General features: G+C 39.9%; 5 protein-coding genes across 5 annotated transcripts; 2 read left to right on the plus strand and 3 right to left on the minus strand.

Annotated features, from left to right (window-relative positions):
• The first annotated feature begins 914 nt into the window (after positions 1 to 914).
• Positions 915 to 4,149, plus strand: LOC101296398 (pentatricopeptide repeat-containing protein At3g16010-like). Its single transcript, XM_004302866.1, has 3 exons — positions 915 to 1,004; positions 1,177 to 3,021; positions 4,010 to 4,149. Exons 1-3 carry the CDS (start codon positions 920 to 922, stop codon positions 4,033 to 4,035), a joined length of 1,956 nt encoding a protein of 651 aa, XP_004302914.1. The 5' UTR covers positions 915 to 919; the 3' UTR covers positions 4,036 to 4,149.
• A 1,047-nt stretch (positions 4,150 to 5,196) lies between these two features.
• On the plus strand, positions 5,197 to 6,450 carry LOC101295934 (F-box protein At5g07610-like). The gene has a single exon (XM_004305250.1). The coding sequence runs from the start codon at positions 5,197 to 5,199 to the stop codon at positions 6,448 to 6,450; it is 1,254 nt and encodes a 417-aa protein (XP_004305298.1).
• Positions 6,451 to 9,526: 3,076 nt separating this feature from the next.
• LOC101296218 (F-box protein At5g07610-like) lies at positions 9,527 to 10,769 on the minus strand. Its single transcript, XM_004305251.1, has 2 exons — positions 10,550 to 10,769; positions 9,527 to 10,464 (listed from the first exon to the last, which is right to left on the minus strand). The coding sequence occupies exons 1-2, from the start codon at positions 10,767 to 10,769 to the stop codon at positions 9,527 to 9,529; spliced, it is 1,158 nt and encodes a 385-aa protein (XP_004305299.1).
• A 4,149-nt stretch (positions 10,770 to 14,918) lies between these two features.
• Positions 14,919 to 15,812, minus strand: LOC101296503 (F-box protein At5g07610-like). Its single transcript, XM_004305252.1, has one exon. The coding sequence runs from the start codon at positions 15,810 to 15,812 to the stop codon at positions 14,919 to 14,921; it is 894 nt and encodes a 297-aa protein (XP_004305300.1).
• Positions 15,813 to 18,701: 2,889 nt separating this feature from the next.
• LOC101296792 lies at positions 18,702 to 22,285 on the minus strand. The gene is made up of 2 exons (XM_004305253.1): positions 20,058 to 22,285; positions 18,702 to 18,736 (listed from the first exon to the last, which is right to left on the minus strand). Exon 1 carries the CDS (start codon positions 22,283 to 22,285, stop codon positions 20,090 to 20,092), a length of 2,196 nt encoding a protein of 731 aa, XP_004305301.1. The 3' UTR covers positions 18,702 to 18,736; positions 20,058 to 20,089.
• Positions 22,286 to 25,761: the final 3,476 nt, after the last annotated feature.

Below are 25,761 nucleotides of genomic sequence, written 5' to 3' on the forward strand. Positions count from 1 at the left end.
CACAAGAAAAAAAAAAAAAAAAAAGACCTCTTCTTTTTCTCTGGATCCCTCAAAGTTTAGGCTCAAAGTTTAGGACTTTAGGGTTTGAGGATGTAAAGATAGTATTCTTGTCAAATTTTTCTTTGTTTTAGTTTGATTCTAATTATAGTCCCTTTCATGAGATCTATTGTTAAAATCTTTTTTAACATTAAACTCGAAAATGAGCATTCAGGTTTGAAATTTCTTCCTTTTTATCCAATGAACTATTGATGGCTCTAGAGGAACTCGGAACCTGTTATTTTTGGTCATTGAGTGGTAAAAGTATTGTGAGAAAGGAGTAAGCATGGTGAAAGATTGAAATCCTGCAGTGTTATACCAGCATACCATAAACAGATTTATGCACCTTATTGAAATTTTATGGATGGAATTCGATGAGTTTGGCCTTAAATTTGTAGCAAGCCAACGTCCTCTTTCAACGTTAGGAAGGGATAGATGAGTTTGTTCTGTTGCTTCCCTTAACTATATCTACATGACTGACGACTCTATAAATGGGAAACTTTACCATTCCAAATCTGCAATTTGGTCAATCGGAGTTGATGATTTGCATTCTTTTTCCGATGGTTAAATCGACGGAGATAAGTATGAGGATATTTTGGTAGAATTAAGGTTGTTTAGTTGAAATATCAAAAAAGCGAATTAAAGGTGTAATTAGTAAAGAGAGAACCACCATTATGAAGTGCGGTGATAAATACTTACCATTTACCTATAATCCGAAGAACAGAGCCACAGAGGTAATTGCAGAGCAGATAAAAAAGACTAGGCACTGAGACGAGACACCTCCCGCGACAAAGAGCAGCCTTCTCCTTTGTTCTCCCTACACGAGTATCAAATCCAATGTGGGTCATCTACTCCAGTTAAACACACTTAGTAGTAGAACAACATGGCGAAATTGATTGCCAAATCGTTTGCTACAACGCGATCCATATCAACCTCCACTCATCTCTCTCAAAGACTTAATCAAACAGGTAACGTTTCCCGTCCTTACTCAATTTCCGCAACTGGGTTCTTCTTGTTTTACGTTTCTGGGTACAGCTTGTGCTATTTCAAATATGGCTTTCTTGTTATTGAATTAGATTTGTGGTATTTAGTATTTACATTCGACTTGTTAATGTTGTTGTTATGTTGTGAACTTAGCAGAAAATGAGATAGTTAACATGTTTCGGTTGCCTAATGCATCCGACCAAACGCACAGCTTTCCCATGAGTAGAAATATGCCTAGGAAGGACCCTTCAGTGAGGACATTGGATGACAGGTTCACAAAGATTTTGAAAATTTTCAAGTGGGGACCCGATGCCGAAAAGGCCTTGGAAGTGCTCAAGCTGAGAGTGGATCATAGGTTGGTTCTTGCTGTTCTCAAGATTGATGTCGAGGCAGTTGTTAAGGTTAAGTTTTTCAAGTGGGCTAGCAAGAGAAGGAATTTTCAGCATAACTCAACCACGTATATGGCGTTGATCCGTTGCTTGGATGAGGCCGGTATGGTTGGGGAAATGTGGAAAACCATTCAAGAGATGGTTCGTAGTGTACGTGTTATTGATCCAGCTGAGTTGTCTGAGATTATGAGAATCTTGGGAAGGGCTAAGATGGTTGACAAGGCAGTGTCTGTCTTCTACCAAATCAAAGGCCACAAGTGCTTGCCAACAGCTCATAGTTACAACTCATTGATCTTAATGCTGATGCAAGAAGGTCATCAGGAAAAGGTCCATGAGCTCTATAATGAGATGTGTAACGAGAGTAACTGTTCCCCGGACACAGTGACATACAGTGCACTAATATCTGCATTTGGAAAATTGGGCCGTGATGATTCTGCAATTAGGTTGTTTGATGAGATGAAGGATAATGGTTTACATCCAACTGCAAAGATTTATACTACCCTATTGGCGATCTTTTTCAAGTTGGGCAAGGTTGAGAAAGCTTTGAGTCTAGTTCAGGAGATGAAAGAGAATGGGTGTCCGCCTACTGTTTATACATACACTGAATTGATAAAGGGGCTAGGGAAGGCTGGGAGGGTTGAAGATGCTTATGCCATATACAAAAACATGCTGAAGGAGGGTTGTAAGCCTGATGTTGTGCTCATGAACAATCTGATAAACATTTTGGGAAAGGAAGGTCGCATAGAAACTGCTATTAAACTTTTCGATGAGATGGACATTTTGCGTTGCACGCCTAACGTGGTGACTTATAACACGATAATTAAAGCTTTATTTGATTCCAAAGCTCCAGCTGTGGTTGCAGCTTCATGGTTTGAGAAGATGAAAGTGAATGGTGTTATTCCGAGCTCTTTTACCTATTCAATTATGATAGATGGGTTTTGTAAAACAAATAGAGTTGAGAAAGCTTTGTTGCTTCTTGAAGAGATGGATGAAAAGGGGTTTCCTCCTTGTCCAGCTGCGTACTGCAGCCTGATCAACAGTCTTGGAAAAGCAAAGCGGTATGAAGCTGCAAATGAGTTATTTCAAGAATTGAAAGAAAACTGTGGACGTGCAAGTGCTAGAGTATATGCCGTGATGATTAAACATTTAGGAAAATGTGGGCGTCTAGATGAAGCTCTGGATCTTTTTCACGAGATGAAGAAACTTGGATGCAATCCAGACATATATACATATAATGCACTCATGTCAGGGATGGTTAGAGCTGGTATGATAGATGAAGCATTTACCTTGCTTAAAACCATGGGAGAAAGAGGCTGTGTTGCAGACATAAACTCACAGAACATTATTTTAAATGGCTTGGCTAGGGCAGGTGGCCCAACGAGGGCGTTAGAAATGTTTTCAAAGATGAAGCATTCCAAGATTCAACCAGATGCGGTTTCTTATAACACTATTCTTGGTTGTCTCAGTCGAGCTGGGTTGCTAGAAGAGGCTGCAAAGCTGATGAAAGAGATGACTTCAAAAGGTTTTCAATATGATCTCATCACATACTCATCAATACTTGAGGCAGTTGGCAAGGTTGATGAAGTTCATACGACTTCCTTAAAGGGATCTGGTATGATATAGTTTCTTTTCCGATTACTTAGTCTAGTTTCTTAAAAGTTTCTTATGGTATATATGCAATATCGTTGAAAGTTAGCAATTTCTGTTGATATATGCATATATCATTGTTTAGATATATACCTATCATATTTAGTTTCTTATGGGGTTGATGTCTCTTTTGTATCTGCACAGACACACACATACAGCAGTAGAAATTTAAACTGTCCTAAACACTAGTGTATCTTAGAATAGCTATGAAAATCCTAATGATAAAGTGATGAAAAAGCACTAGGACTAACAGTATCATTGTTTAAATTAGGACTAATTTCAGTTTACCCCCATCAACTTTTGGTCGATCATCATGTTGAAAAGAAAGTGTAATATGGAGAGGTTCCTATATCGAAGGGTGATATGGAGAGGTTCATACGACTTCCTTAAAGTTCATATTCACGTTAATAACGTAAGGGTAATATGAACTTAAATATGGAGAGGTTCCTATATCTAAGGGTAATATGGAGAGGTTCCTATATCTAAGGCAGAGCATATTCATAATTAGAGATTTAGAGATCATGATTTATCATATGGATTAGTGTATATTCTTAATATGACTGATATTTTCCATGTATAGCAAGCAAATTGGTGGCATAAACCTGCTGCTCAATTCTCTCATGAGAAAGACTGATTCTTCTGCAGGAAACATGCTCTCTAAAATCCAGTGGCATGGCATCTGTCCTGATCGACAACCTAGTAACCTTTCAATTAGATCAAAACCAGAACGCTGAGGGACTGACATCACGAAAGTGATTGCAATCCAAAGGGCTTTTACAGATGATATGAATGAGGCTTGCTCTGTCACTTGATAGTTTGCACTGTTTCATGTACATTGTAGTCAATGAATGATAGACGTATACTTTAGTGTTTACATAAAATAGCTTTCTGATTTTCTACAATATGAAATGATATTATGAGATCTAAATGTTCATCCGTTGCCTGTTTTATAGGGAATATTGATGGTTCCATTGGTTGACTCTGCAACTTAACACATACGCCCGTCCCCATTTTAAGTATTTATTAACTACTTGGCTGTATAAGGCACTTCCTTTCAACTCGCCTTGGGAGCTCTGTGGATGCAGAGCCTCAGTTGTTCCTTAGCCCAACTCTAGAGGCACTGCTCTGCTGCTGATAGTAATGCCTTATGTACTATGTGTGGAGTAAGTTATAATCAACTTTTTAGATGATTGGTGGCGTGAGAAGATTGAGAAGCGAGTTATGACGAAGATGTTGACAGAATTCTTAGTTGTACCTCTAAAGTCCGAGAGTTTCAGGTAGATCTTCATCCCTTTTTTCAGTCTTTATTCTTGTTTGTTTGATTCAATTCCTGTTTGCCTAGGTAATAATACTGCACTCTTGCAGTTTTTTTTTGTTTTGTTTCGATGTATATATCCAATGTTACACCATTTAATAACCTGACGGTGAATAAGAGGTTCCCATTCTTGATTGCTTTATCCCGGAAAAGTTGCTACTCTAGCTTTCAATCCCCGTTCCACGATTGGCTTTTACCTTTACAGATCTTGGCATGTTTTCAATTGATGTGAAGTATCCTTATGGTAGTTTTTTTTATTGGCACCTGCGAATATCAGTACCTATACAGTTGGGCACACTATACTATAAGAGCAGAATCTGTTGGGATTATCTCTAACAAAATTACACATTACTAGAAGGTCTATGGGAAAGTGTAATATGGAGAGGTTCCTATATCTAAGGGTGATAAACTCACTAAGAAACAAAGCTCATAGAATGATGTTGAAAAGAAAGAATGGAGTCGAAACCTTATGCAACTAGTGCTGTTTGAGGGTAGCGACATCTAGCTAGGTAGCTCTAGGGTTACCTACTCACTTTGCCCGGCGAGAGGAAGTGACTCATGTTTATGTTATTACTTGCATTCTCATAATATTAACGTGAATATTGAAATTCTAATTTTTTTTTTGCACTAATTACGAATTCGAATAATTTTGATTTCATCAGTGGTTTACTGAATATATACTGCATACTTTTTCGTATTGGATAGAACCTGGACCTTTTCAAAAGCCGGTGTATATGGAAATGGAGTTATAGCTGTTTTCGATTCACTCCTTTATACGACTCTCTGGAAACGCATTCTACTGCGAAGTAAGTTCGAAGTAAAAGAATGTTATCATCTTCAGCAGAAACCGTCGTGAACATCGAAGAGCTGCTGAGGCAGATCCTTGAAAGGGTGCCGGCTCTATCTCTGATCACCTTCAAGTGCGTCTCTAAGCACTGGCTTTCTCTCATCTCCGACCCCGAGTTCCGTCGCTGCCACACCCTCCGAAACCATAACCCTAAAATCTCATCTTTCTTCCCTACCAAAATCAAAGATGAAAACCTCCTCAAGTCTCCCTTCAAAACCCTAAACAGTGCCGTCTCTGATGGATCCAATATAGGGATTCTTCAGTCTTGCAACGGCCTCTTTCTCTGCTATGCCCTATCTGGTGAACAAACAAAACATCACGTATATGTTGTCAATCCATCCACCAACCAATTCCGGGGTCTTTCTTCTCCAAGCGTCAGCCAAGACAAACATACTTTTGTACGTTATGCTTTGGCTTTTGATCCTTCCAAATCGCCTCATTACAAGGTTGTCTGTGTGTTCAACCACCCGATGTATTCTAAGGAGGAACAGCTCAAAACAGACGTATATTCATCTGAAACTGGAGAGTGGAAACATCTTGAGACTCCTTTCTTCCACGGCCAGTCCTACAACTTCAACTGGAAGAGCAGGTTAGGCGCCATATACTGCAATGGTGCTCTTCATTGGATAAGAAAGAAACGTAAAGACTTCCATTTCTCTTACGATAGGAAGGAATTCACAAGACATGAAACTGATGTGCTGCACTACTTTGAGGTGAGCCAAGAGCGTATGCTGGTAGTGTCTGCTACCACCCCTGTCCCTTCGGTGGTCAAAAACATTCCGGTCGGCTCTGGCTACTGGCAACCAACTATGTGGCCGATATTGGCTCAGAGATATTTTGGGGAGTGCGGTGGCCGTTTGTACTTGATTGAGACTTATGAGCATTGTTTGACCCAATTTGATGTGATGGAGATGGAAAGGGACTACTCTGGCTGGTTTGTCAAGTATAATGTTGATCTTAATCCTCTAGCCGCAGCTCTTCCCGGACAGGATTGGGATCCTCTTATTGTCTTGTGCCTTTCTCAAGAGGAGGAAACATATAATACTGGGTTTGAGGATTCTTCAGTTGCTCTTTTGTTGCACCTGCCTGGTAAGGTTAAATCTTATAATCTTAGGAATAAGACCATTAGGACATATGTTGAGTTAGTCAATAAGGAACTAGGTTTAGATTATCATAATCGTATTCTAGAGGATGTTGCTTTTCCTTGCATGGAGACTTTAGCTTCTGTGTGAGGATGGAATCTATAAGCTGCTGTAGTGCTGTTGCCATGTGAGTTATGCTTTGTATTAGAAATACCTACTTATTTGTTACAATGGTTCTTTCTGGATTATCAATTTTTCATGTCTTCACTAATTGCAGCGCTTTCTAAGTTCTCAGTTATTTGTGGTTTAACTAGATAAACTTATCATTTGGGAGTGTGTAGAATATTCCTATGTGGTGATCCTTGAAACTTGGTTTCTTAGGCGGTCATTACTAGTCCAAATCTTGCAACGAACAGCCAATCTTCATTGTTTTTAACAAAGTGGTGCCTCCATTTCTAGATGATGCTTACTGATGCTAGACTTTCTATTTCACTTAACAAAGTGGAGGTTAACTGCATTCTTCATCAGTAGTTCTCCAAGCAAGAAACTAAGAAAGCGAATCATCTAGTAAGCTCTCATCTTCACACCAAACAAACAGCAAGATTTGGAAGCTCATTTGGATACCAACCATGTTGCCAAAGATCTCCAACCTTCTGTGGGAGGGCTCTTCCAATGCTTTACCAGTTGGAGAAATTTTGTTTAAAAGAAAAACCACTGCCAGCCCTATCACCCCTATGTGTGAAATCTGTGGGGTTTCAAGAAACTACTGAGCACTTTTTGCTTCTTTGCTCTTGGACCTCAGTAGTTTGTTATGGTAGTTCTCTTGAATTGCCGGGCGCGGGGCGCAAAAAGGAAGTATCACACGCCAAAGCTGGTATGCTTTCCTATGCTCATGACATTGATGTTTTCCAACTTGTCTGCTTTCATTTGTGGGAGATCATATGGAGAAATGGAGGCACAGGTGTGTGGTAATTCTGAAGAAAGGTACTCCCTGTCCAAGAACAACTATTGATTATATAAACAAGGTGAGTTCTGGAGTGTACAAGCTCTGCATATAAACAATAGCATCTCGGTGTGGGAGGAGGCAAAGCAAAGTGTGGCTCAGCTTGTTGTCTCTAATCCCTGTGGCCATGCTCTTTGGACGTCCCCTCCTCCTAATGTGGTAGAGCCGTAGAGGTGAATGTGGATGCTTCCTGGGTGATCCTAAGTTTCTGGAGGACCTAACAAGTGGTTTAAGGGGTGATCCTAAGTTCCTTACAATAAGGGAAGACACTAAATAGTATAAAATTACTAATATTTAGTGTCTTTCCCTTATCACTCTGGACATCTAGCTTCATGAAAGGGAGGAGCACTGTAGATTCCAAACTCAATCTTGTAACCTGCAGACCGGAAAACTAACTAAAAGCAAACTTTATACGAAATATACACCGAATAAAGTTAACAGAAGTATTGTGATGATTCTTGAGACTTTAAATCCTCAAAAACTACCAAGGACATTTAACATGACAGCATATGTATGCCCTCTAAAACGTGCAAAAAAGAACAAAATGTAAATTGTATACTGACATTCATTTTTATCATCCAAGTAGCTAGTGTGATCTAGTACCAGAAATAGTTTCATCTTTTTGTCCGCACCTATGACTTCCCAACCTAATGTGGTCAGTTAACAAAGTAGGCCTTGAATTTAGTTATGCTCCGTGTATTCAGCTCTTGATGATCCACAATGCCTACTACTAAATTCCCTTAACTTTTAAAAGCAATAAGACATACTGGTTCGTCAACATTAATCCCTAGAGCCTAAACATTCTGGCATACATCATCAAACACAAAAGCACTTGGAGTTTAGATACAAAACTAAGGTCATGCAGTTTCTAACATAAATTACTACCAGTCTGTTTCACTTGACAAAGGAGACAACTACAGAGCTATTCAGACTCCAAAAGGCTTATCATTATAAACTTTACACCAAAATATTATAAAAACAGACAATTAGAGCATTACTGTATTTTGTTGCACTAACATTCCTTTTGCGTCTGATATGCCACCTTCAGATGTCTTATGTAAGATTTGGAGACAAGGAATATGGAAACATTGATATTCTGATCTGTTTTGAAGTTGGATCTAACTCAGGAGGGAGTGAAACTATTTTGGAACAAGACTGAAACAAGTGGCCAAAAAGAATTTTAGTGCGATATTCAAGAAAATGTATTAGACTTAAGTTCCAATACTCTTAAGTTGTTCGAAAGTTTTGATCCAACATTCTAATTGAATTTCAGAAACAGGTTTTCAGTTTAAAGACAATAGAAAATAAAAATGCATTTGATTGTGATGCTTCCCCACAAGCTGGACCACACTAAAGCATCCCAACTGATCTTGAGGCATCAAACTTGTCAAAAACTGCTACTGAAACTAGGCAGAATAAAGTTTCGGATACTCAAAAATGGATTTTGAAGAACATTTAAATTTTCAAATGCTATTTCATATACAATTATACAGCAAAGACTGGATTAATTTTCCTCCAAGTATGTTCATATGAAGGTTTGGGGAAACAAGTTCCACACATCAAGAATAGGGATTTACTCAATCTAGCTTGTTGACTCTAACTTCATCTAAATCATTTCTTTATCTTCATGAGCTGTCTTTGATTATGACAAACTACAAGTAAGTGAAGTAACTAGTAATCCAACAAGTTGAAAGGAACAAGGATATAATATTGGAGTTCCAATACAAACTTTGATGCTCAAGACAACAACGGAATCAGAATTAAAAATGCTCCTTGTGACGTTTACAAGAAGAGTAAATTGAAGAATTTAAAGTGTGCCAAAGCTTCTTATCGAAAAATGGATCACTAATAACACATTGGGGAATGCTCATGAACTTTGTTAGACTAAAGTGTGCCAAAGCTTTACTAATTGTATAAATTTTTCATATGCTGCTTCCAAAACCAGTGAAGATAGGCTAAATTTTGCTAGACTTCCACTAGTAATGAACAACTGGGTAAACAAGTTCCACGCATAGAGACCAAGACTTAAAGGCATCTACAGAGTCCCAAATGCTAAATTTATCAAGCTAAAACGTTTGGAATTTCTTGTGCTACTCTGATTATGACAAACCACAGCATGAAAAATTGATAATCCAGAAAAAAAAAAAACAATTGTAACAGATAGATCTGTATTTGTAACAGAAAGCATAACTTACATGGCAACATCATATATGTATCCCATACTCACAAACAAGTTAAAGTCTCCATGTAAGGAAAAACAACATCCTCTAGATATAGATGATTACCTAAAGCTAGTTCCTTGTTGACTAACTCAACAGACGTCCTGAAGGTCTTACTCCTAAGATTATAAGATATGACCTTACCAGACAGGTGCAACAAGAGATGAGTTGAAGTGTCCTCAACCCCATAATCTGTTTCCTCCTCTTGAAAAAGACACAAGACAACAAAAACATTACAGTCCTGCCCAGGGAAAGCTGCGACAAGCGGATTAAGATCAACCTGATACTTGACAAACCAGCCAGAGTAGTCCTTCTCCATCTCCATCACATCAAACTGGGTCAAACAATGGTCATAAGTCTCAATCAGGTACAAACGGCCACCGCACACCCCAAAATATCTCTGAGCCAAATTCGGCCATGTAGTTGGTTCATTACCCTTGAGTGGAATGTTTTTAACCACGGAGGGGACAGGGGGGATAGCGGACACGACCAGGAAACGCTCTTGGCTTATCTCAAAGTAGTGCAGCACGCCAGTTTTCTTCTCCCTTCTGAATCCCATGATTCCATTCCCACCATATAAGCCGAACCGCAAGCCTGCTTCGTGTCTGCTTCGTAACCAATGAACTGCGCCGTTGCAGTACACGGCACCTAACCGGCTCCTCCACCCGAAGTGCATGGCCCTCTCTCTGGGGAAGTAAGGAGTCTTGAGATGCTTCCACTCTCCTGTCTCGGATGAATATATCTCGATGTCGTGATGCCCCCCATCATCATCATCGTTAGTGACGCAGAGCACCTTGTAATGAGGGGACTGAGAAGGATCGAAAGCCAAAGCGTAGCGCACAAGAGTAGACCTGGTGACGTCATCCCTGAGGGTGGGAGGGAAAAGAGCCCGGAATTGGTTGGTGGTGGGATTCACAACATAGACGGGTCGATGTTTTTGGTCTTCAAATGTAGAGAGAGCGGCACAGAGAAAGAGGCCATTGCAGGACTGAATGATCCTCAACCTGGAGAAATTTGAAGGGACTACCTTGATTGGTTTCGGGAGAGAGGAAAGCCAAGATTTTGGGGTTAGGGTTTTGGAAAGTGTGGCGGCGATGGAAGTCGGGGTCGGAGATGAGAGAGAGCCACTGCTTGGAGACGCATTTGGAGCGGATCAGAGATAGAGCCGGCACCCTTTCAAGGATCTGCGTAAGGAGCTCGTCGATACTCCCCACGATCTCTGCTGAACATGACGACTTCTTCTTCATTCCTCAATTTCACCCCAAATGGGTTTTGCTTTTAAATTTCCCAAACTTGCTTTGCTGCTCAACTCAGAGAAGAGTGTTATATAAAGGACAAAGACGGACCAATTAGTGTAGTAAACTCTGTGCAAAACGGTTTTCAACTCAAACACCATGTGAAGTTTAGGTTGAGTGCAATATATAAGAAAATCCAACAAATTAAAAGAAAGGGAATGAGAATTCCTAGTCCATGTAGTGATAGAGTGATAGGTTTATAGAATAGAATTATGTTTCCATCTACGTAGTACGTTTTTTTCTGTTTTTTTTTTTTAGCGAGTGAAATTTTATTCACATAAGAAACAATTACAAGATATAAGTATGAGAGAATCAAGATTCACATACCAAGGTTAAACGTAATATATAACGGTAGGAAAAAAAAACCGAAAAAGTGTAGTGTCAAAATTCAGTGCAATATAACCACCTTGCGTGGTGAGTGATGTTCAGTCCTAAATCCCAAAGGTTTGTGTCCAGACTCACAACTTGCAATTAGCAGGTTTGAGCGTCTTCGTACATGTTAGAGCACATACGAAGTAGTCTTGTACAAACACTGAATGAGCGGGCGTTTTCAGTTTGTTACAACTCGGTAATTGATTAGGGAAATTATGTCCAACCACTCTTAAATTTCAGATCAAGTAATGGAAATCAGAACTCACTCCACATAAGAATTAGAATGGACAAGTTGCAAGTCCCACGCGTTGTTGTGGGTTTGCTCTTTCCTTCTCTCAAATTCGCTCATCATGAGCTAGAAACTTAAATTGAAAACACTATCATTTTACGTGTTATAAAAGTTGGTGCTTTAACTGAAGGAGAATAGAGCTACTACTGATACTCTTTTTGCAAGCAAGGATGACTTATATTGTTATATTACAAAAGAAATATTTCGATATCTACAAACTGAAGTTAAAGTTATGAAGCACACAGGAGGTACATCAATTCCCTGCAATAATCAGCCAAGTTCTTAGCAGCTTCAACAATCATCCTTCGCTTGGAATTGCCATTTCAATGGGTTAATTAATGCAATTCCCTACATACATACTAAAACCAAGTCCAAGTACCCATCCTTAATTTCCAATGCTTAAGTTGTTCTCCTCCGAATTCCCATCATTTTTTCCTTCTCCATCGTCAATATATGAGCTTCTCAAGTCTCATTCTGGTTCTGTCATGGCAGATTATCAGTTGGTGCTTCCATTTTATGCAGGTTTTTAAAAGCTACATCTTTAAATTGCCCTTACCATGCATATCGCTTCTGTAATGAACATAAACTAACATTATATATAGTAAAACATGTACAGTGCATTGCAGTAAAAATATTGTGCCTGCAACACATGCACAATGCATAGCAGAATAAATATTCTTCTAAAAGTTCTAACAGATAACACAAGTTCAAAATATAAATCACGAACATTCTTGGTTGAAATGGATCTGGTCTCTTTGAATCTCCTATCAATTATTTTCTACTAAGTTAATTTTAAAAAGCCAGGGAGGGTGGCTGAATGCTTCAGCCCAAAGAAAAAGAATAAAGAGGTCTCCATATGTAGAGAGAAATTGTCTGCTCCCATTCTAACTGTTTACACTCTTGTACAATATAGAAAGCAAAATTAGCCCTCATAGCAGGCAGGCAGGACATACCTACAAATTTTTGAACCAATTTGCAAATTCCCTGGTTAGAGCTCTGCAAGTAACAAATAACCTCAGTTCAGCAGACCATAACCCATAACAATAAATTGTATTAAAATCCAAAACCATTATAATTATATCAGAAAATTTGTCCCAATGTCACTTTCATTACACAACATGAGACGTTGCTTAACTGTTGTTTCAAGTACTCGCTTTCAATATAACCTACTAATTACACATCATTGTTTTCATTAGCTACCTGTAACTAAATATCAAAAACATCCTTAGAAATTCTTTGGCGTGGTATATCTGCAGCATATGTATACAAGAATTGATCAGATCTTGGTACAACTTAGTTAATTAATACTTACTTTTGTCTAAACTATTTGGCCAAAAAGTCGATAATTATGTACCCAATTCTGATATGCTTCTTTTAATTTCAGACGGAGGCAGCTAAACCTGTGCTCTAGTACAGGGAGCCAAAGAAATCTGAACCTCTCCCGTTGAGCTTAATTATTGGAACTCGTAAAAATCTTCAAGAAAATATCACTATGTATGTGATAATATGGGAATATTGTAAAAAGCTTCAAGAAAGATGACTATATAAGTTTCAATCTTTCAGTTTTCTAATGAAGGATGAATGAGCAGTTTGGGGATGGAAGATGCTTCAATTCTAAGGTTCTTGGTAATCATGCAGCTTTGGACAGGAACAATGAGCTTTTATCATGCAGCTCGGAATGGACCTGTTGGGAATCCCTATTTTGATGTCTATACTCCCATGCCTGATTTTCAGCTCAAAATGCTGGGGCCGGCAAATCAGTAGTAAATAGATGACAGATAAGTGGATAAAAACAACAGCAACATGAGACCAAGGTGGATTGTAATGGCAGCCAAATAGTAGTAACTACCTGCATAAGCATAAAGGGATGAAAGGTCCCTAATAGTTTCAACAACAAAGAGAATAAAGTTGACATTATGGACATAGTAATATCACTCGCTAGCAATTTCAGCAGAGACAGCCATCTTGTAGCATTTTCATAATTTTACCAGGCACTATCAACAGAATGTATGCCTTTACGGCATTTTCCATCCCCTATGGAATTCATCCTCATCTTCTCTAGTTCTACAATGTTGTCTTTTACTGTTTTTGATCTTCCGATATTTCACTAAGTAAACTTCTGAATACAATCAGCAAGGAATCTAAAGGGAACACGGCTCATTATGGTTCCTTCCAAACCTTCTCTTCCATCATTCTCATCTCATCCAACACATTTTCACCTGAGTTCACAATCCAGACCACATGAGAGGCCGGCTTGCTATTCATATTAGCTAACGGAGTTCTTAGTTCTACAATCCAAGTCCGAAACAGTTTTGGATCAAACTCGGAGGGAGTGGAACAGTTTTGGAACACGGCTGAAATAAGTGGCCAAAAAGACATTGTGCAATATTCAAGCAAATGTACCAAAGTTCCTATACTCTTAACTTGTAAGAAAGTACAGTGTTACATATACCAATCCAACAATCTATTTGAATTTCAGAAACAGGTCCATTTTAAAGACAACAAAAAATAAAAATGCAATTGATTGTGATGTTTCACCATAAGCTGACCAGACTAGAGCCTCCCAACTGCTCTTGAGGCATTGAACTTGTCAAAAACTGCTACTGAAACTAGGCAGAATAAAATTTCTGATACTCAAAATGGATTTTTAAGAACTTTAAATTTTCAAATGCTATTTCATATACAGTAAAGACTGGATAAATTCCACTGGATTTCTTACAAGATGTTCATATGAAGGTTTGGGAAAACTAGTTCCACACATCAAGAAAAGGAATTTACTCAATCTAGCTTGTTGACTCTAACTTAATCTGAATCATTTCTTTATCTTCGTGAGCTGTATTTGATTATGACAAACTACAAGTCAGTGAAGTAACTAGTAGTCCAATGAGTTGAAAGGAATACAAACTTTGATGCTTAAGACAACGAGTGATCAAATCAAACTGCTTTTTTGTGACGATTACCAGAAGAGTAAATTGAAGATCTAAAGTTTGCCAAAGCTTCTTCTCAAAAAATGGATCACTGATAACCATAGGGGAATGCTAATGAACTAAAACGGGACAAATAAAGTATCCGGTAAGTCAGAAATAAGTAGCGTTAAGGACATGTACATTCCCTATAGTTAGCTTTACTAATTGTATACATTATTTTCATATGCTGCTTCCAAATGCAGTGAAGATTGGCCAAATTTTGCTAGACTTCACCTAGTAATGAACACCTGGGAAAACAAGCTCCACGCATACAGACCAAGACTTAAGAATCTACAGAGTCCCAAATGCTAAGTTTATCTAGCTAAAACTTTAGGAAATTTCTTGTGCTACTATGATTATGACAAACACACATAACAGACAAAGCATGAAAAATAGATAGTCCACAAAAAACCATTGTATCAAATAGAGAGGTATTTGTAACGAAAGCATAACTTGCATATATAGATTCCATACTTACAAACAAGCTAAAGTCTCCATGTAAGGATGAGCAACATCCTCTAGATATAGATGATTACCTAAAGCTAGTTCCTTGTTGACTAACTCAACAGATGTCCTGAAGGTTTTACTCCTAAGATTATAAGATATGACCTTACCAGACAGGTGCAACAAGAGATGAGTTGAAGTGTCCTCAACCTCATAATCTGTTTCCTCCTCTTGAGAAAGGCACAAGACAACAAAAGCACTACAATCTTGTCCAGTAAAAGCTGCGAGAAGCGGATTAAGATCCACCTGATACTTGACCAACCAGCCAGAGTATTCCCTCTCCATCTCCATCACATCAAATTGGGTCAAACAATGCTCAAAAGTCTCAATCAGGTACAAACGCCCACTGCTCTCCCCAAAATATCTCTGAGCCAATTTCGGCCATGTAGTTGGTTCCCAGTAGCCAGAGGTATTCTCGAGTGGAATGTTTTTGACCACTGAGGGGACAGGGGTGGTAGCAGGCATGACCAGGAAACGCTCTTGGCTTATGTCAAAGTAGTGCATCACGTCAGTTTCCTCTCTTGTGAATTCAATTCTACCATCATCAAATGTGGCAAACAGGAAGCCTGCTTTGCTTCTCCTTCGAATCCAATGAACTGCGCCGTTGTAGTAGACGGCACCTATCCTATCCTTCCAGTCAAAGTGCATGGCACTCTGTATGGAATCGTAGTCCATGCCCTCGTCAGAGGGGCTGGGGAAGTAAGGAGTCTTGAGACGCTTCCACTCTCTTGTCTCAGATGAATATATCTCTATTTCATGATGCCCCCCAGCATCATAGTCCCCGGAGTCAGTGACGCAGACCAGCTTGTAATGAGGCGATTGAGAAGGATCGAAAGCCAAAGCGTAGAGCACAGTAGTAGACATGTTCCTGAGACAGGGAGGGCAAAGAGCCCGGAATTGGTTGGTGGTGGGATTCACAACATAGACGGGTCGATGTTTTTCGTTTTGAAACGTAATGAGCGTGGTTGATATGAGAGGATTATGGCAGAGAAAGAGGCCATTGCACGACTGAATGATTCTCAACCTGGAGGCATCAGGGACCGAGTTGATAAGAGTTTTGAAGGGATTACCTGATGGGCTTCGACAGGGATGATTTCTTCATTGGTTTTGGGAGAGAAGAAAGCTGAGATTTTGGGGTTAGGGTTTTGGAGGGTGTGGCAGCCACGGAAGTCAGGGTCGGAGATTAGAGAGAGCCAGTGCTTGGAGACGCACTTGAAGCGGATCAGTGATAGAGCCGGCACCCTTACAAGGATTTGCCTAAGGAGCACTCCGACGTTGGCCACGATTTCTGCTGAACATGATGATGACTTTTTCATTCCTCAGTTTCCCCCCAAATGGGTTTAGGGTTTTGCTTTCAAATTTCCCAAACTTGCGTTCAGCTCGGAGGTGTTTGAGTCTGTTATATATAGGACATAGACGGACCAAAACGATATCGTTTTAACTCAAAACTCCAAAAACTATAAGATAACTTCAGTAATTGACTAGGGAAATTTATGTGCAACCACTCTTGATATTTAGAACAAATGATGGAAATAAGATCTCTCACTTTACAGAAGAATTAGAATGGATACATACTAACTATATCTAATAATCCTTCTCTGTTTGCCACATTAGTATCTTTGAATTTGGATGCAAATACAGGGGTTCGTCGTTGTTACGCACTTAGTAACTTAGTTGCATCACCACAATCATGAGGGCCTTATAGCAGTTGGAGTAATGTTGCTCATTCCCTACACTGCAAATGCTTTTTTGTTCTGTAAAATGTATGATGCTAAAATGTTCTTCTCTGCTAATACAAACAGGAAGGGAGTTATCTGAGATGAGAGCTACCAATCCTTATCGTGACTAAGAACTGATCAGTAACATCCTTCAATTGGCACTCATGTTATTCAACACCTATTCCCTCAGATCCCACAGTACAACTTAGGTGTTAGTACAACTTAGTTGAAGCAGTTGAGTAATACTTGCTTTTGTCTAAACTATTGCCAAAAAGTCGATAATTATGTACGGATGTACCCAACTCTGATATGCTTCTTATAATTTCAGACGGAGGCAGCTAAACCTGTGCTTGAAAAGTAGTACAGGGAGCCAAAGAAATCTGAGCCTCTCCCATTCCTTTTATTGGGTGCTCCTTGAGTCCTTGTAAAAAGCTCCAAGAAAAAAATCACTACGTAAGTGATACTGGGGATATTGTAAAAAGCTTCAAGAAAGATGACTGTAAGCTTCAAGCTTTGGGTTTTCTAATGATGGATATGCTCAGTTTGGGAAAAAGACTCGAATGCTAATCCGAATTCTAAGGTTCTTGGTAATCATGCAACTTTGGACCAGAACAATGAGCTTTTATCATGCAGCTAGGAATGGACCTGGGAATCCCTATCTTGATGTCTATACTCCCCCATATGCATGATTTTCAGCTCAAAATGCTGGGGCCGGCAAATCAGTAGTAAATAGATGACAAATAAGTAGATAAAGGTGGGTTGTAATGGCAGCCAAATAGTAGTAATTACCATCATTCAGAAGCATAAACAAAGTGTTTGAACAACAACAAAGAGATCAAGTTACGGACATAATAATATCACTTGCTTAGCAATTTCTGCAGAGACAGCCATCTTGTAGCATTTTCATAATTTTACCCAGCACTATCAACAGAGTGTGCACCTTTTCTGCATTTTCAATCCCCTATCAAATTCATCCTCATCTTCACTATTTCTACAATGTTGCCTTTAACTATTTTTGATCTTCCGATATTTCACCAAGTAAATTTCTGAATACAATCAGCAAAGAATCTATAGTGAGCACGGCTCATCATAGTTCCTTGCAAACCTACTCTTCCAACATCCTCATCTCACATCCAACACATTTTCACCTGAGCTCATAATCCAGACCACATGAGAGGCCGGTTTGCTCTCTTGACATTCATATTAGCTATTCCAACTTGTTGAAAGAAACCTACAATTTTAGCACCAACATTCTGACCATTCTTGGTATACTCTATGTTTTCTTTAGTGTATCCATTCAATCACAAGAACAAGGGCCTGTCCTTTCTATAAACTGACCTGTTACAACAAACACTCCATTTCAAATGCAGAAGAAACACGTTACCCCAAGTGTCTAGTAAAACAACCGTTTCAGTCAGTCCAATCTGCAAGTCAAATCTGGCCACATGTTATAGTCTTGTCTTCTTACCAACTGGGTTAAAATACGAGCCACTGAAACCATACAGATCCCTCCCCACCCCCCAAAACCCAACCACCATATAATTTTAACTTCATTAACAACCACTCTTCATACAACTAAAACCCAAATCAACCAAGTCCATGAGTCTTTGTTTTCATAATCTCAGAAACTTCTATTAGAGCAAAAAACACAGCAAAAACCTCATGAATATCTTTATTTTTCAATCAAATTTCTACAATTCTCATTACATAGAAAAAGAGTCCATACCAAGCATGCTCTAGTCGTTAGGCACAATTACCTCTAAAAATATGGAATGTAAGCATCATTGAAGCAGCTTCAGCACCATTAGCCGTCCGAAACACTTGGGTCCTTGAGTAAAATTTGAATTAAAACAAAACTAGAGAGATGGAAAGCAAGGAAACAAGCTAGTCAAGCAACCCACTTACCAACTTGACATCATAAACATTAGTACCAGTTCAAGAACATTTAAACAAAACTTGAGAAAAGGAAACATTAGTGAAAACATAACAAGTCGAAGCACCCAATAATCATACTGTTTTAGATGGCTTCTTTAACATGAGAGCAATCAACTGAAGTTCCAGCTCATGTCACTGCAAAGGTCATAACAGTACATCAAGGTTAAAGATGTGAGTCCCAAACATCAAGAGGTAAGAAATCAGGTTCAAGAGCTCCAAGAAACATCAGTCCTGTAAGAGTTTACATAATGGCAACAGAGTGGTGTCAAGTACATAAAAAAGAAAGCAAGTTAATAACAAACTATAAATTTCTTAGCTATGAATCATTAACACCAACCCTGCATTATGCTTTTCTAGGCAATTAACAATGAAAGTAATGGCACACAAAGAAGAAAGCAATCATTACAAAGTCTTTCTTTATTTATATCCAAAGGGGAGAATGAGTGGCTTAAGGTAGTTTTCGTTTCGCAATAGAACAAATGAAAATTTTGGGTGCCATATCCAGATTCCGGAACTTTCTTGGAGGAACACATACTAATAATGAGACATGATCATATGTCTGTAAACAACCCTCATATATAGAACAATTGGAAGTCTCAGATTAAACTAAAACTAAGAGAAGTTAAAATATTAAGAAGCTGGTGAAAAGGGGCGTACACATCGTACCTCCATACCCCTTAACAAAGAAGGAAGAAGCTGAAGATTCTAAAGAGCTCTCCTGAGTCCAAGACATGGAAGTCTCCATCTTTAAAGGGCTAAATTTATTTTTGTAGACACATAGACACAGCAAAACAGGCATATATATATATATGTAGATTTATAGATATAAAGATACAATTCCTGAAGTCAAAACATGCAGGCATTGCATACTTTCATAGCAGATGTATAATATGGCCTGTGTAGAGCTGCTTTACCTTTTGAAATATGTAAGCGTGTGTGTGTGTGTGCGCGCATGCGTGTGTGTCTGTCTGTCTAAGTCTAATAGAAGCACGTGTATGCTGGAATGTGACAGTATAACCATTTCAGACACAAACACACACGCGCGCACACACACACACACACACACGCACACACACCAAAAAAACAACCTTTTTTGGAAAACTTATAAAGCTGTCAAAACTAGGCAACAGATTCCAAATAACCCAAGGTAAAACACAAATCCAGGTCCAGGAAGATTTTATGGGAGAAAAGAGTGATTTTTTCAAACATCTCCAAACATTCTCTGCTAACTGAAATAAATGTGAATGTAGCTCAAACTGCAGGTTGTAAAGAAATTCTATTAACTGCAGAAATCTGATACAACTGTGAGTTGCAATGTTGAATCAATCATAGGATCAAACATTGAGCAAGGCAAAACTAAGCATCCAACAGGTAACAGCACAATATGAATAAACAGGAATGGAACAAAACATAATATGAATAAACAGGAATGGAACAAACAGAGTGCATAGCATACCTTCAAGTTGGAATAATAGAGAAAGAACCATGTCATTTCATCTCTGCCATGAACTTCTCATACTCTGCATCTGCACCATTTCTTGCTTTCTCTGCAGAAGTAGGAGGGGGAACAGGAGTACTTGTGGCCCATGGCACATTACCAATGCTCTGGGATTGGTGTGCAGTTGAACCGGGTACAGGTCCGGGGGAGGGAGGCGGTGCAAAAGATTGGTAATTATACGCAGACACTGGATGGGCATGTTGGCCATTTGTTGGCATTGCATATATATTTGTTGGAGCAGATTGGGTAGGGGTTTCAGACTGAACCCCTGGAGGAGGGTAACTCTGTTGTGCTTCACTTGACGTCACCAGCTGAGGTGAGGCACCAGGAGGAGGAGGGTACTGTGCACCGTATGCAGCCATAGGTGGACCCGGTAAGGGAAGAGGATACATGCCAAAAGGAAGGGGAGGTGGAGGAGTATACGGAGTATATGAATGAGAAACAGGGGATACCCAAGGAAGTGGAGTTCCTGCATAACTAGTGGGTGGTACATTCCCAAGAGGACCACCTGGGGTAAATTGCTGGGATGGATAAGCACCAGCAAGCTGGCTTGAGACTGTGTAAGGTGACATTGCCGAAGCTGGTGGTCCAGGAGGCAGAACCGGCTGTGGAGGCTTGCCAGCAACTCTGACAGCAATGGTTCGACCCTCGATGGAAAAACCATTCATGCTTGCAATAGCACTATTAGCCATTTCAACATCAGCATACTTCACAAATCCATAACCTTTACTCAATCCAGTGGCATGGTCCTTAATAACTTTGCACATCACAATATTGCCGAAACGTGAAAACAACCCAATCAAACCGTCATCATCAAGTGTAGGTGGCAAGTACCCTATGTACAAATTTGTGTCATCATGTTCCTTGGGAGGCTTCAATCCAGTTGAGCCCAATCCTGGATGTGCTGTACTGCTAGGACCCCCAGCATTATTAGGCCAAGGAGGATTGCTTCCTGAGCTGCCTGAGCCAAGAGCCAAAGTACCAGTCTGCTTAGTAGCTGATTCAGGCATTGTCCCACCTAACTCAGCCAAAAAGTTCTGGTACTCATCATCCATTTTCTTCCCATTCGTACCCTTCACTGGACAATCAATAGTCGGATGCCCACCATCACCACATATCTTGCAAAGAACCTCGCTCTTAAATGTTGACGTTCGTGACGGACAAGCATACTGACGATGCCCTGGCTCACCACATAACCTACAAAACTCCTCTTCCCTAATCGTCCCATTCAACAACGCCAGTTCCTTAAGCTGCTGCCTCTTATGCTCATTCAACACCTCATCCACAGGCTGCAACAGCTTCTCCACCATCCCAGCCGCAGCGTCAACAGCCTCCTGCGTTTCACCCTCAACCAAAACATGCAAGTCCTCGTTCTCCGAAAGGTCCGGTTTCGAGTCCCTCTTCTGTTGCAACCTACCCTCTTTCACCGAGCCTCTGCCCCTGATGACAATCTTAGCACCAGTCTCCTTCTCCATCCTCTTCTGAGTATTCCCCCTGGGGCCGATTATAAGTCCTATAAAATTATAACCAGGGTACTCTTTCAAAGGTATATACAGCTTCTTATGAATCTTCGGCGGCCTGTAATCCGCCGGAGGCTTAAATGTAGGGTTCCTCTTAATAATCTGAGCAATAATCTCCTGCCTCTCTCTATTCAACCTCTCACGCGCTCGATACTCTCTCGTATTAATCCTAATTCCAAAGTTATCATACACCGGCTCCGGCGACGGAGACCTCTCCCCTTCCGGCCGATCATCTAAAACCGAACCGGAAAACAAAATCCTGCTAATCTCAACAAGCCTACTATTCAAAGCTTGAATTTCAGGATCGAATTCAATACCTCCCATGAACTGAACCACCGGCTTCGGCTCCTCATCGGCCCACCGCGACTTCCTCTTCCTCGCGCCGCCGTCCGGCTCCGGCTGCGGGTCCCACCGGCTGCGGCGGCGGCGTCTGCCCGAGGTCTCCTCCTCTCCATTGGAAACCGGTTTGGTACAGTCGCCGTTCTCAGCAGCAGTCTCGGGATCCTGTGAGGGGATTCCGGCGCCGGGAGCTAGGGTTTGAGGGGACTGCGGCGGAGGCGGAGGCGGAGGTTTTGAATCGGAGATAGCGGGAAAATAAGGCGGGTCGTGTTCGGGTTCGTCGTCGCGAATCGGAGGAGGGTTAGGGTTTGGTGGAAGAGCTTCCATGGATTCAAATCTCAGAATTCGTAGCTGGAGATTTGAAGCCTATGCCTTTATAAACTTCTTTCCTTTTCTCTGAGGGGCATAACGGTAATCTGACTCGGACACTGTAACTTTGTGAGAGTGTATAAGACGGTTTGAGCGCGCTAAATGCACGGACAAAAGTAATGGGACGAAACGACGACGTTTCCTGCAACTCATTAGTTCTTTGAAGTTGGAAGTTGGAACTACTCTTTATACTTGTTGAACTGGATTTGTTTCGATTTGGGAACTGGGTTTTCGACTCGATTGTGTACAAGTTAAGAAGCTGATTGGGAAATTTGAGATTTGGCATAGATGTAGAGCTTATTGTGTTTGTTATGATTTTGTACTGTAATGATGGGATTGAAAGTGGGTCATTGTATTTGAATTACTTGGAGCTTAGTGGTGTGAGGATGTTTCTTTATTCACTGACTAGGTTCGCAGTTGATACTATCTGTTGTGAATTTTACTGCAAAATTATATCTACTAAGGTTAATAGGTTATGCATATGCACTTGGGAACGTGTGATTCATCAGCAGCAAGTCCATATAGTTTCCTGTTTAATTGTAGGGATTAAAACCGAATAACAAAGATTACCACACAGAATTCAAAAATTAGAAGTTACGTTACAATGTTACATATATGGAAATCTTTATGTCTGAATAATATTGTCTTTTTTACAGTGCTCAATTCAGTGCTGTATTGCACTGGTTGATCAAGTGACAGGTTCTTCTGCAGGATATACACCCTCTCAACTGCTGGCACAATAGTTTCCTAGTCACGAACACACGATTTCCAAATGTTGCCGTAGCTGGATAGGGAATTTTTGTTAGATCAAATCTTGGAAAGTGAATGCCTGCCACTCTCTAGCAAGTGATTGAAGATCCCATTGTGCACAATTCCACCCTCATCCCATGATAGAAGTTCTAAAACTTGTTTCTTAGTTTTATGTACATACACCGGTCATATGCATCATAAACTGCATATTTATAACACATTGAGCATATAGAGCTTGGCGTATATAGTTTGGTACAACTGTAGAATAGTTCCACTCTTTAGACTTGGTATTATTTCATGCTCTGGTGGGTTCGCATGAAAGTGCAGCTGTTTATGTTAAGCATCGGAACTAAAGATTTCTGGGGCCTTACTGAGAAGCAAAGATGGACATTTAATTAAAAATTTTAAATGGTGAACTAATCACCATGAATGAACTTTCTAACAGCATAGGTAGCACATACTGTACATATACCAAAGGCACCCAGAGAGAGAACAAGAAAAAGAGAAAAATGCACCGCCGGTATCTCAATTTTTGTGGCACGGTTAAAGTGGTACCCATACTTTAAAAACTATCAATGTGGTACCCAAACTCTTATTTCGCTACCAAGGAAAAGCCGGAGGCCAATTTCCGTAACTGTGCCGTTAGTTTGCTAACGTGGCCGGCATGGCCCCACCAAAAAAATGTGCAATGACAAAAATAACCTTCAAACTCTCTCCAGAACCGTTTTCCCTCTAAAAAGCTATAAATTTGAATTTTCCTAGGAACCACATTGATTAGTTTAGCAGAGTTTAGGCACTGCTGCTGTGTTTATCTGTTGACAAGAAATATTATGCAATAGCTGGAAATATAACATAGAAATTCAAACATAGAACCAAAAAAAGCTGCCAATATCATTGAATTAAAACCAAAATCAACAGAGAAACATACTATGCATCATAATTCAAGCTTAATTGGTTTCTAAAAACTCAAGGAACCACATTGTTTGCTAAAAATTGATTCCAAACCATGATGAAATACACATTATGACACAATCTAATTTAAAAGCAAGCACATTCACTTTGTATCACCCCTTGCTGCATGATTTTGGCTGTTTTGAGTAGGAGGCTGTGTTGAAGGCTGTGTTGAAGCTGATCCACTACCATTTCCAGCAGAACTAGCCTCCATTGCCAACTTCATTTTCTTCCATCACTTTTTAGGCTTTATGACCTGGTCCTTGATAGGTCTTGATTCCTTGGGTGGGGTTAGTGCCCTTTGGACATGTGGAACACAAACAAGACCTTTCTAACACAACTCAACAACCATTTTTGGCTTCACACTTCAACAAGACATTTCCAACACAATTCAACAACAACATTATTTTCAACAATTAACAAAGCATTTTAGCAATAGTTGGCTTCACAACAAGAAGAACAATCAACAATCAACAATCAACAATCACCACCAGAAACATACCTTTGCTCTCACTCTTTTCTTAGTGCTTGCTCCAGTCCTCATCCACCAACAATCTCTCTTTTACCTCCTCAGCTACCCTTCTATAAGTCAAGAAATGACTGGTTACCATAAGAGAGCAAATGTGTTGGGGATTCAATGTCTTGACAACTATGTTATCTGGACCAAACCTCTTGACATTGCTTGCATACATGTAAAAAGGGCAGCCCCATTGACATTTCACCTGCATCTTCTTCTTGGTATTTTTCTCAAACCACATGCCTATTTGATTCCTAATTGCACACTCCCTAACAGCTTCTCTTATTTGCTCAACATTAGGAAATAAAAGCCCTAGCCTAAAACTTGGATTTTTAATCTCCACAGATCTAATATAAGGGTAGAGTTTCATCTTACCCAACCTTGTAGGCATCTTGATTGGGTTCCCTTCTTCATCTTCTTCAGTCTCACTGCCAGCTAAGCTCTCCAAACCCATCTGAATTACAAACCTCATCTGAACAATAACCTTCATATCCCATTTCTTTAAATTCTGGAACAACATCTAGTCCCCATTGACATTTTCATCAAACTCTGCATCATCAAACACATCATGCTCCAATTCATAGTCTAAATCGGTATACCAGTCACTTAGCTCTGAATCATCAGTGTTTTCTTCCTCTCCAGGCTGAAAGTGCCTTTTTCCCTTATTCCTTGTGTTGTACCTTGCAGCTTCAGGGTTCCTCCCATATCCACTCTTCTTAGATTTTTTTCCAACATGCTGCTTCCCCTTTTTTTCTCCTTCAACCCTCTCCTCCAACTCATCAGCTAACTGCTACCTCACTTTAAATGCCTCAGATGCCCTCTTTTCGGCAGCTTCTCTCTCTTTCTTTTCAGCCTCTTCTCTAACTGCTTTCTCTCTCTCTTCTTGTTTCTTCTTCTCTTCTACTTCTCTTGCACTTGTCTCAATTTCTTCTCTGCTAAGTCCATTTTCAGCTTGGCTTTCTCTCAACTCAGTCTCTACTCTAGCTAATTCATCCAACTCTTCTCTTTCTCTCCTATCAGCTTCACCTCTCTCTTTCTGTCTTATCTCTTCAAGTTCCCTTGCCAGGTCATCTTTAAAACCAGGAGGCCAAGGTCTTCTGACACAATGTTTCACCCTTCTTCCTCTTTTCTCAGCTACGTTCTCACTAGACCTTAAATGTTGTTTCTTCACCCATGTGCAAATCACTCACAAGATCAGACAAACCTGCAAAGGTTT

The sequence above is a fragment of the Fragaria vesca genome, linkage group LG6, assembly GCF_000184155.1.
Source record: "Fragaria vesca subsp. vesca linkage group LG6, FraVesHawaii_1.0, whole genome shotgun sequence".
Taxonomy (NCBI): Eukaryota; Viridiplantae; Streptophyta; class Magnoliopsida; order Rosales; family Rosaceae; genus Fragaria; species Fragaria vesca.

Bases quoted from the DNA above. Each gene is read 5' to 3' on its own strand.
- LOC101296398 (XM_004302866.1), top strand. From the start codon at position 920: ATGGCGAAATTGATTGCCAAATCGTTTGCTACAACGCGATCCATATCA. The intron at 1,005-1,176 runs GTAACGTTTCCC...TGAACTTAGCAG, and splicing joins TCAAAGACTTAATCAAACAG to AAAATGAGATAGTTAACATG. The intron at 3,022-4,009 runs GTATGATATAGT...CCTGTTTTATAG, and splicing joins GACTTCCTTAAAGGGATCTG to GGAATATTGATGGTTCCATT.
- LOC101295934 (XM_004305250.1), top strand. From the start codon at position 5,197: ATGTTATCATCTTCAGCAGAAACCGTCGTGAACATCGAAGAGCTGCTG.
- LOC101296218 (XM_004305251.1), bottom strand. From the start codon at position 10,769: ATGAAGAAGAAGTCGTCATGTTCAGCAGAGATCGTGGGGAGTATCGAC. The intron at 10,465-10,549 runs GTAGTCCCTTCA...CTACATTTGAAG, and splicing joins CTCTCCCGAAACCAATCAAG to ACCAAAAACATCGACCCGTC.
- LOC101296503 (XM_004305252.1), bottom strand. From the start codon at position 15,812: ATGTCTACTACTGTGCTCTACGCTTTGGCTTTCGATCCTTCTCAATCG.
- LOC101296792 (XM_004305253.1), bottom strand. From the start codon at position 22,285: ATGGAAGCTCTTCCACCAAACCCTAACCCTCCTCCGATTCGCGACGAC.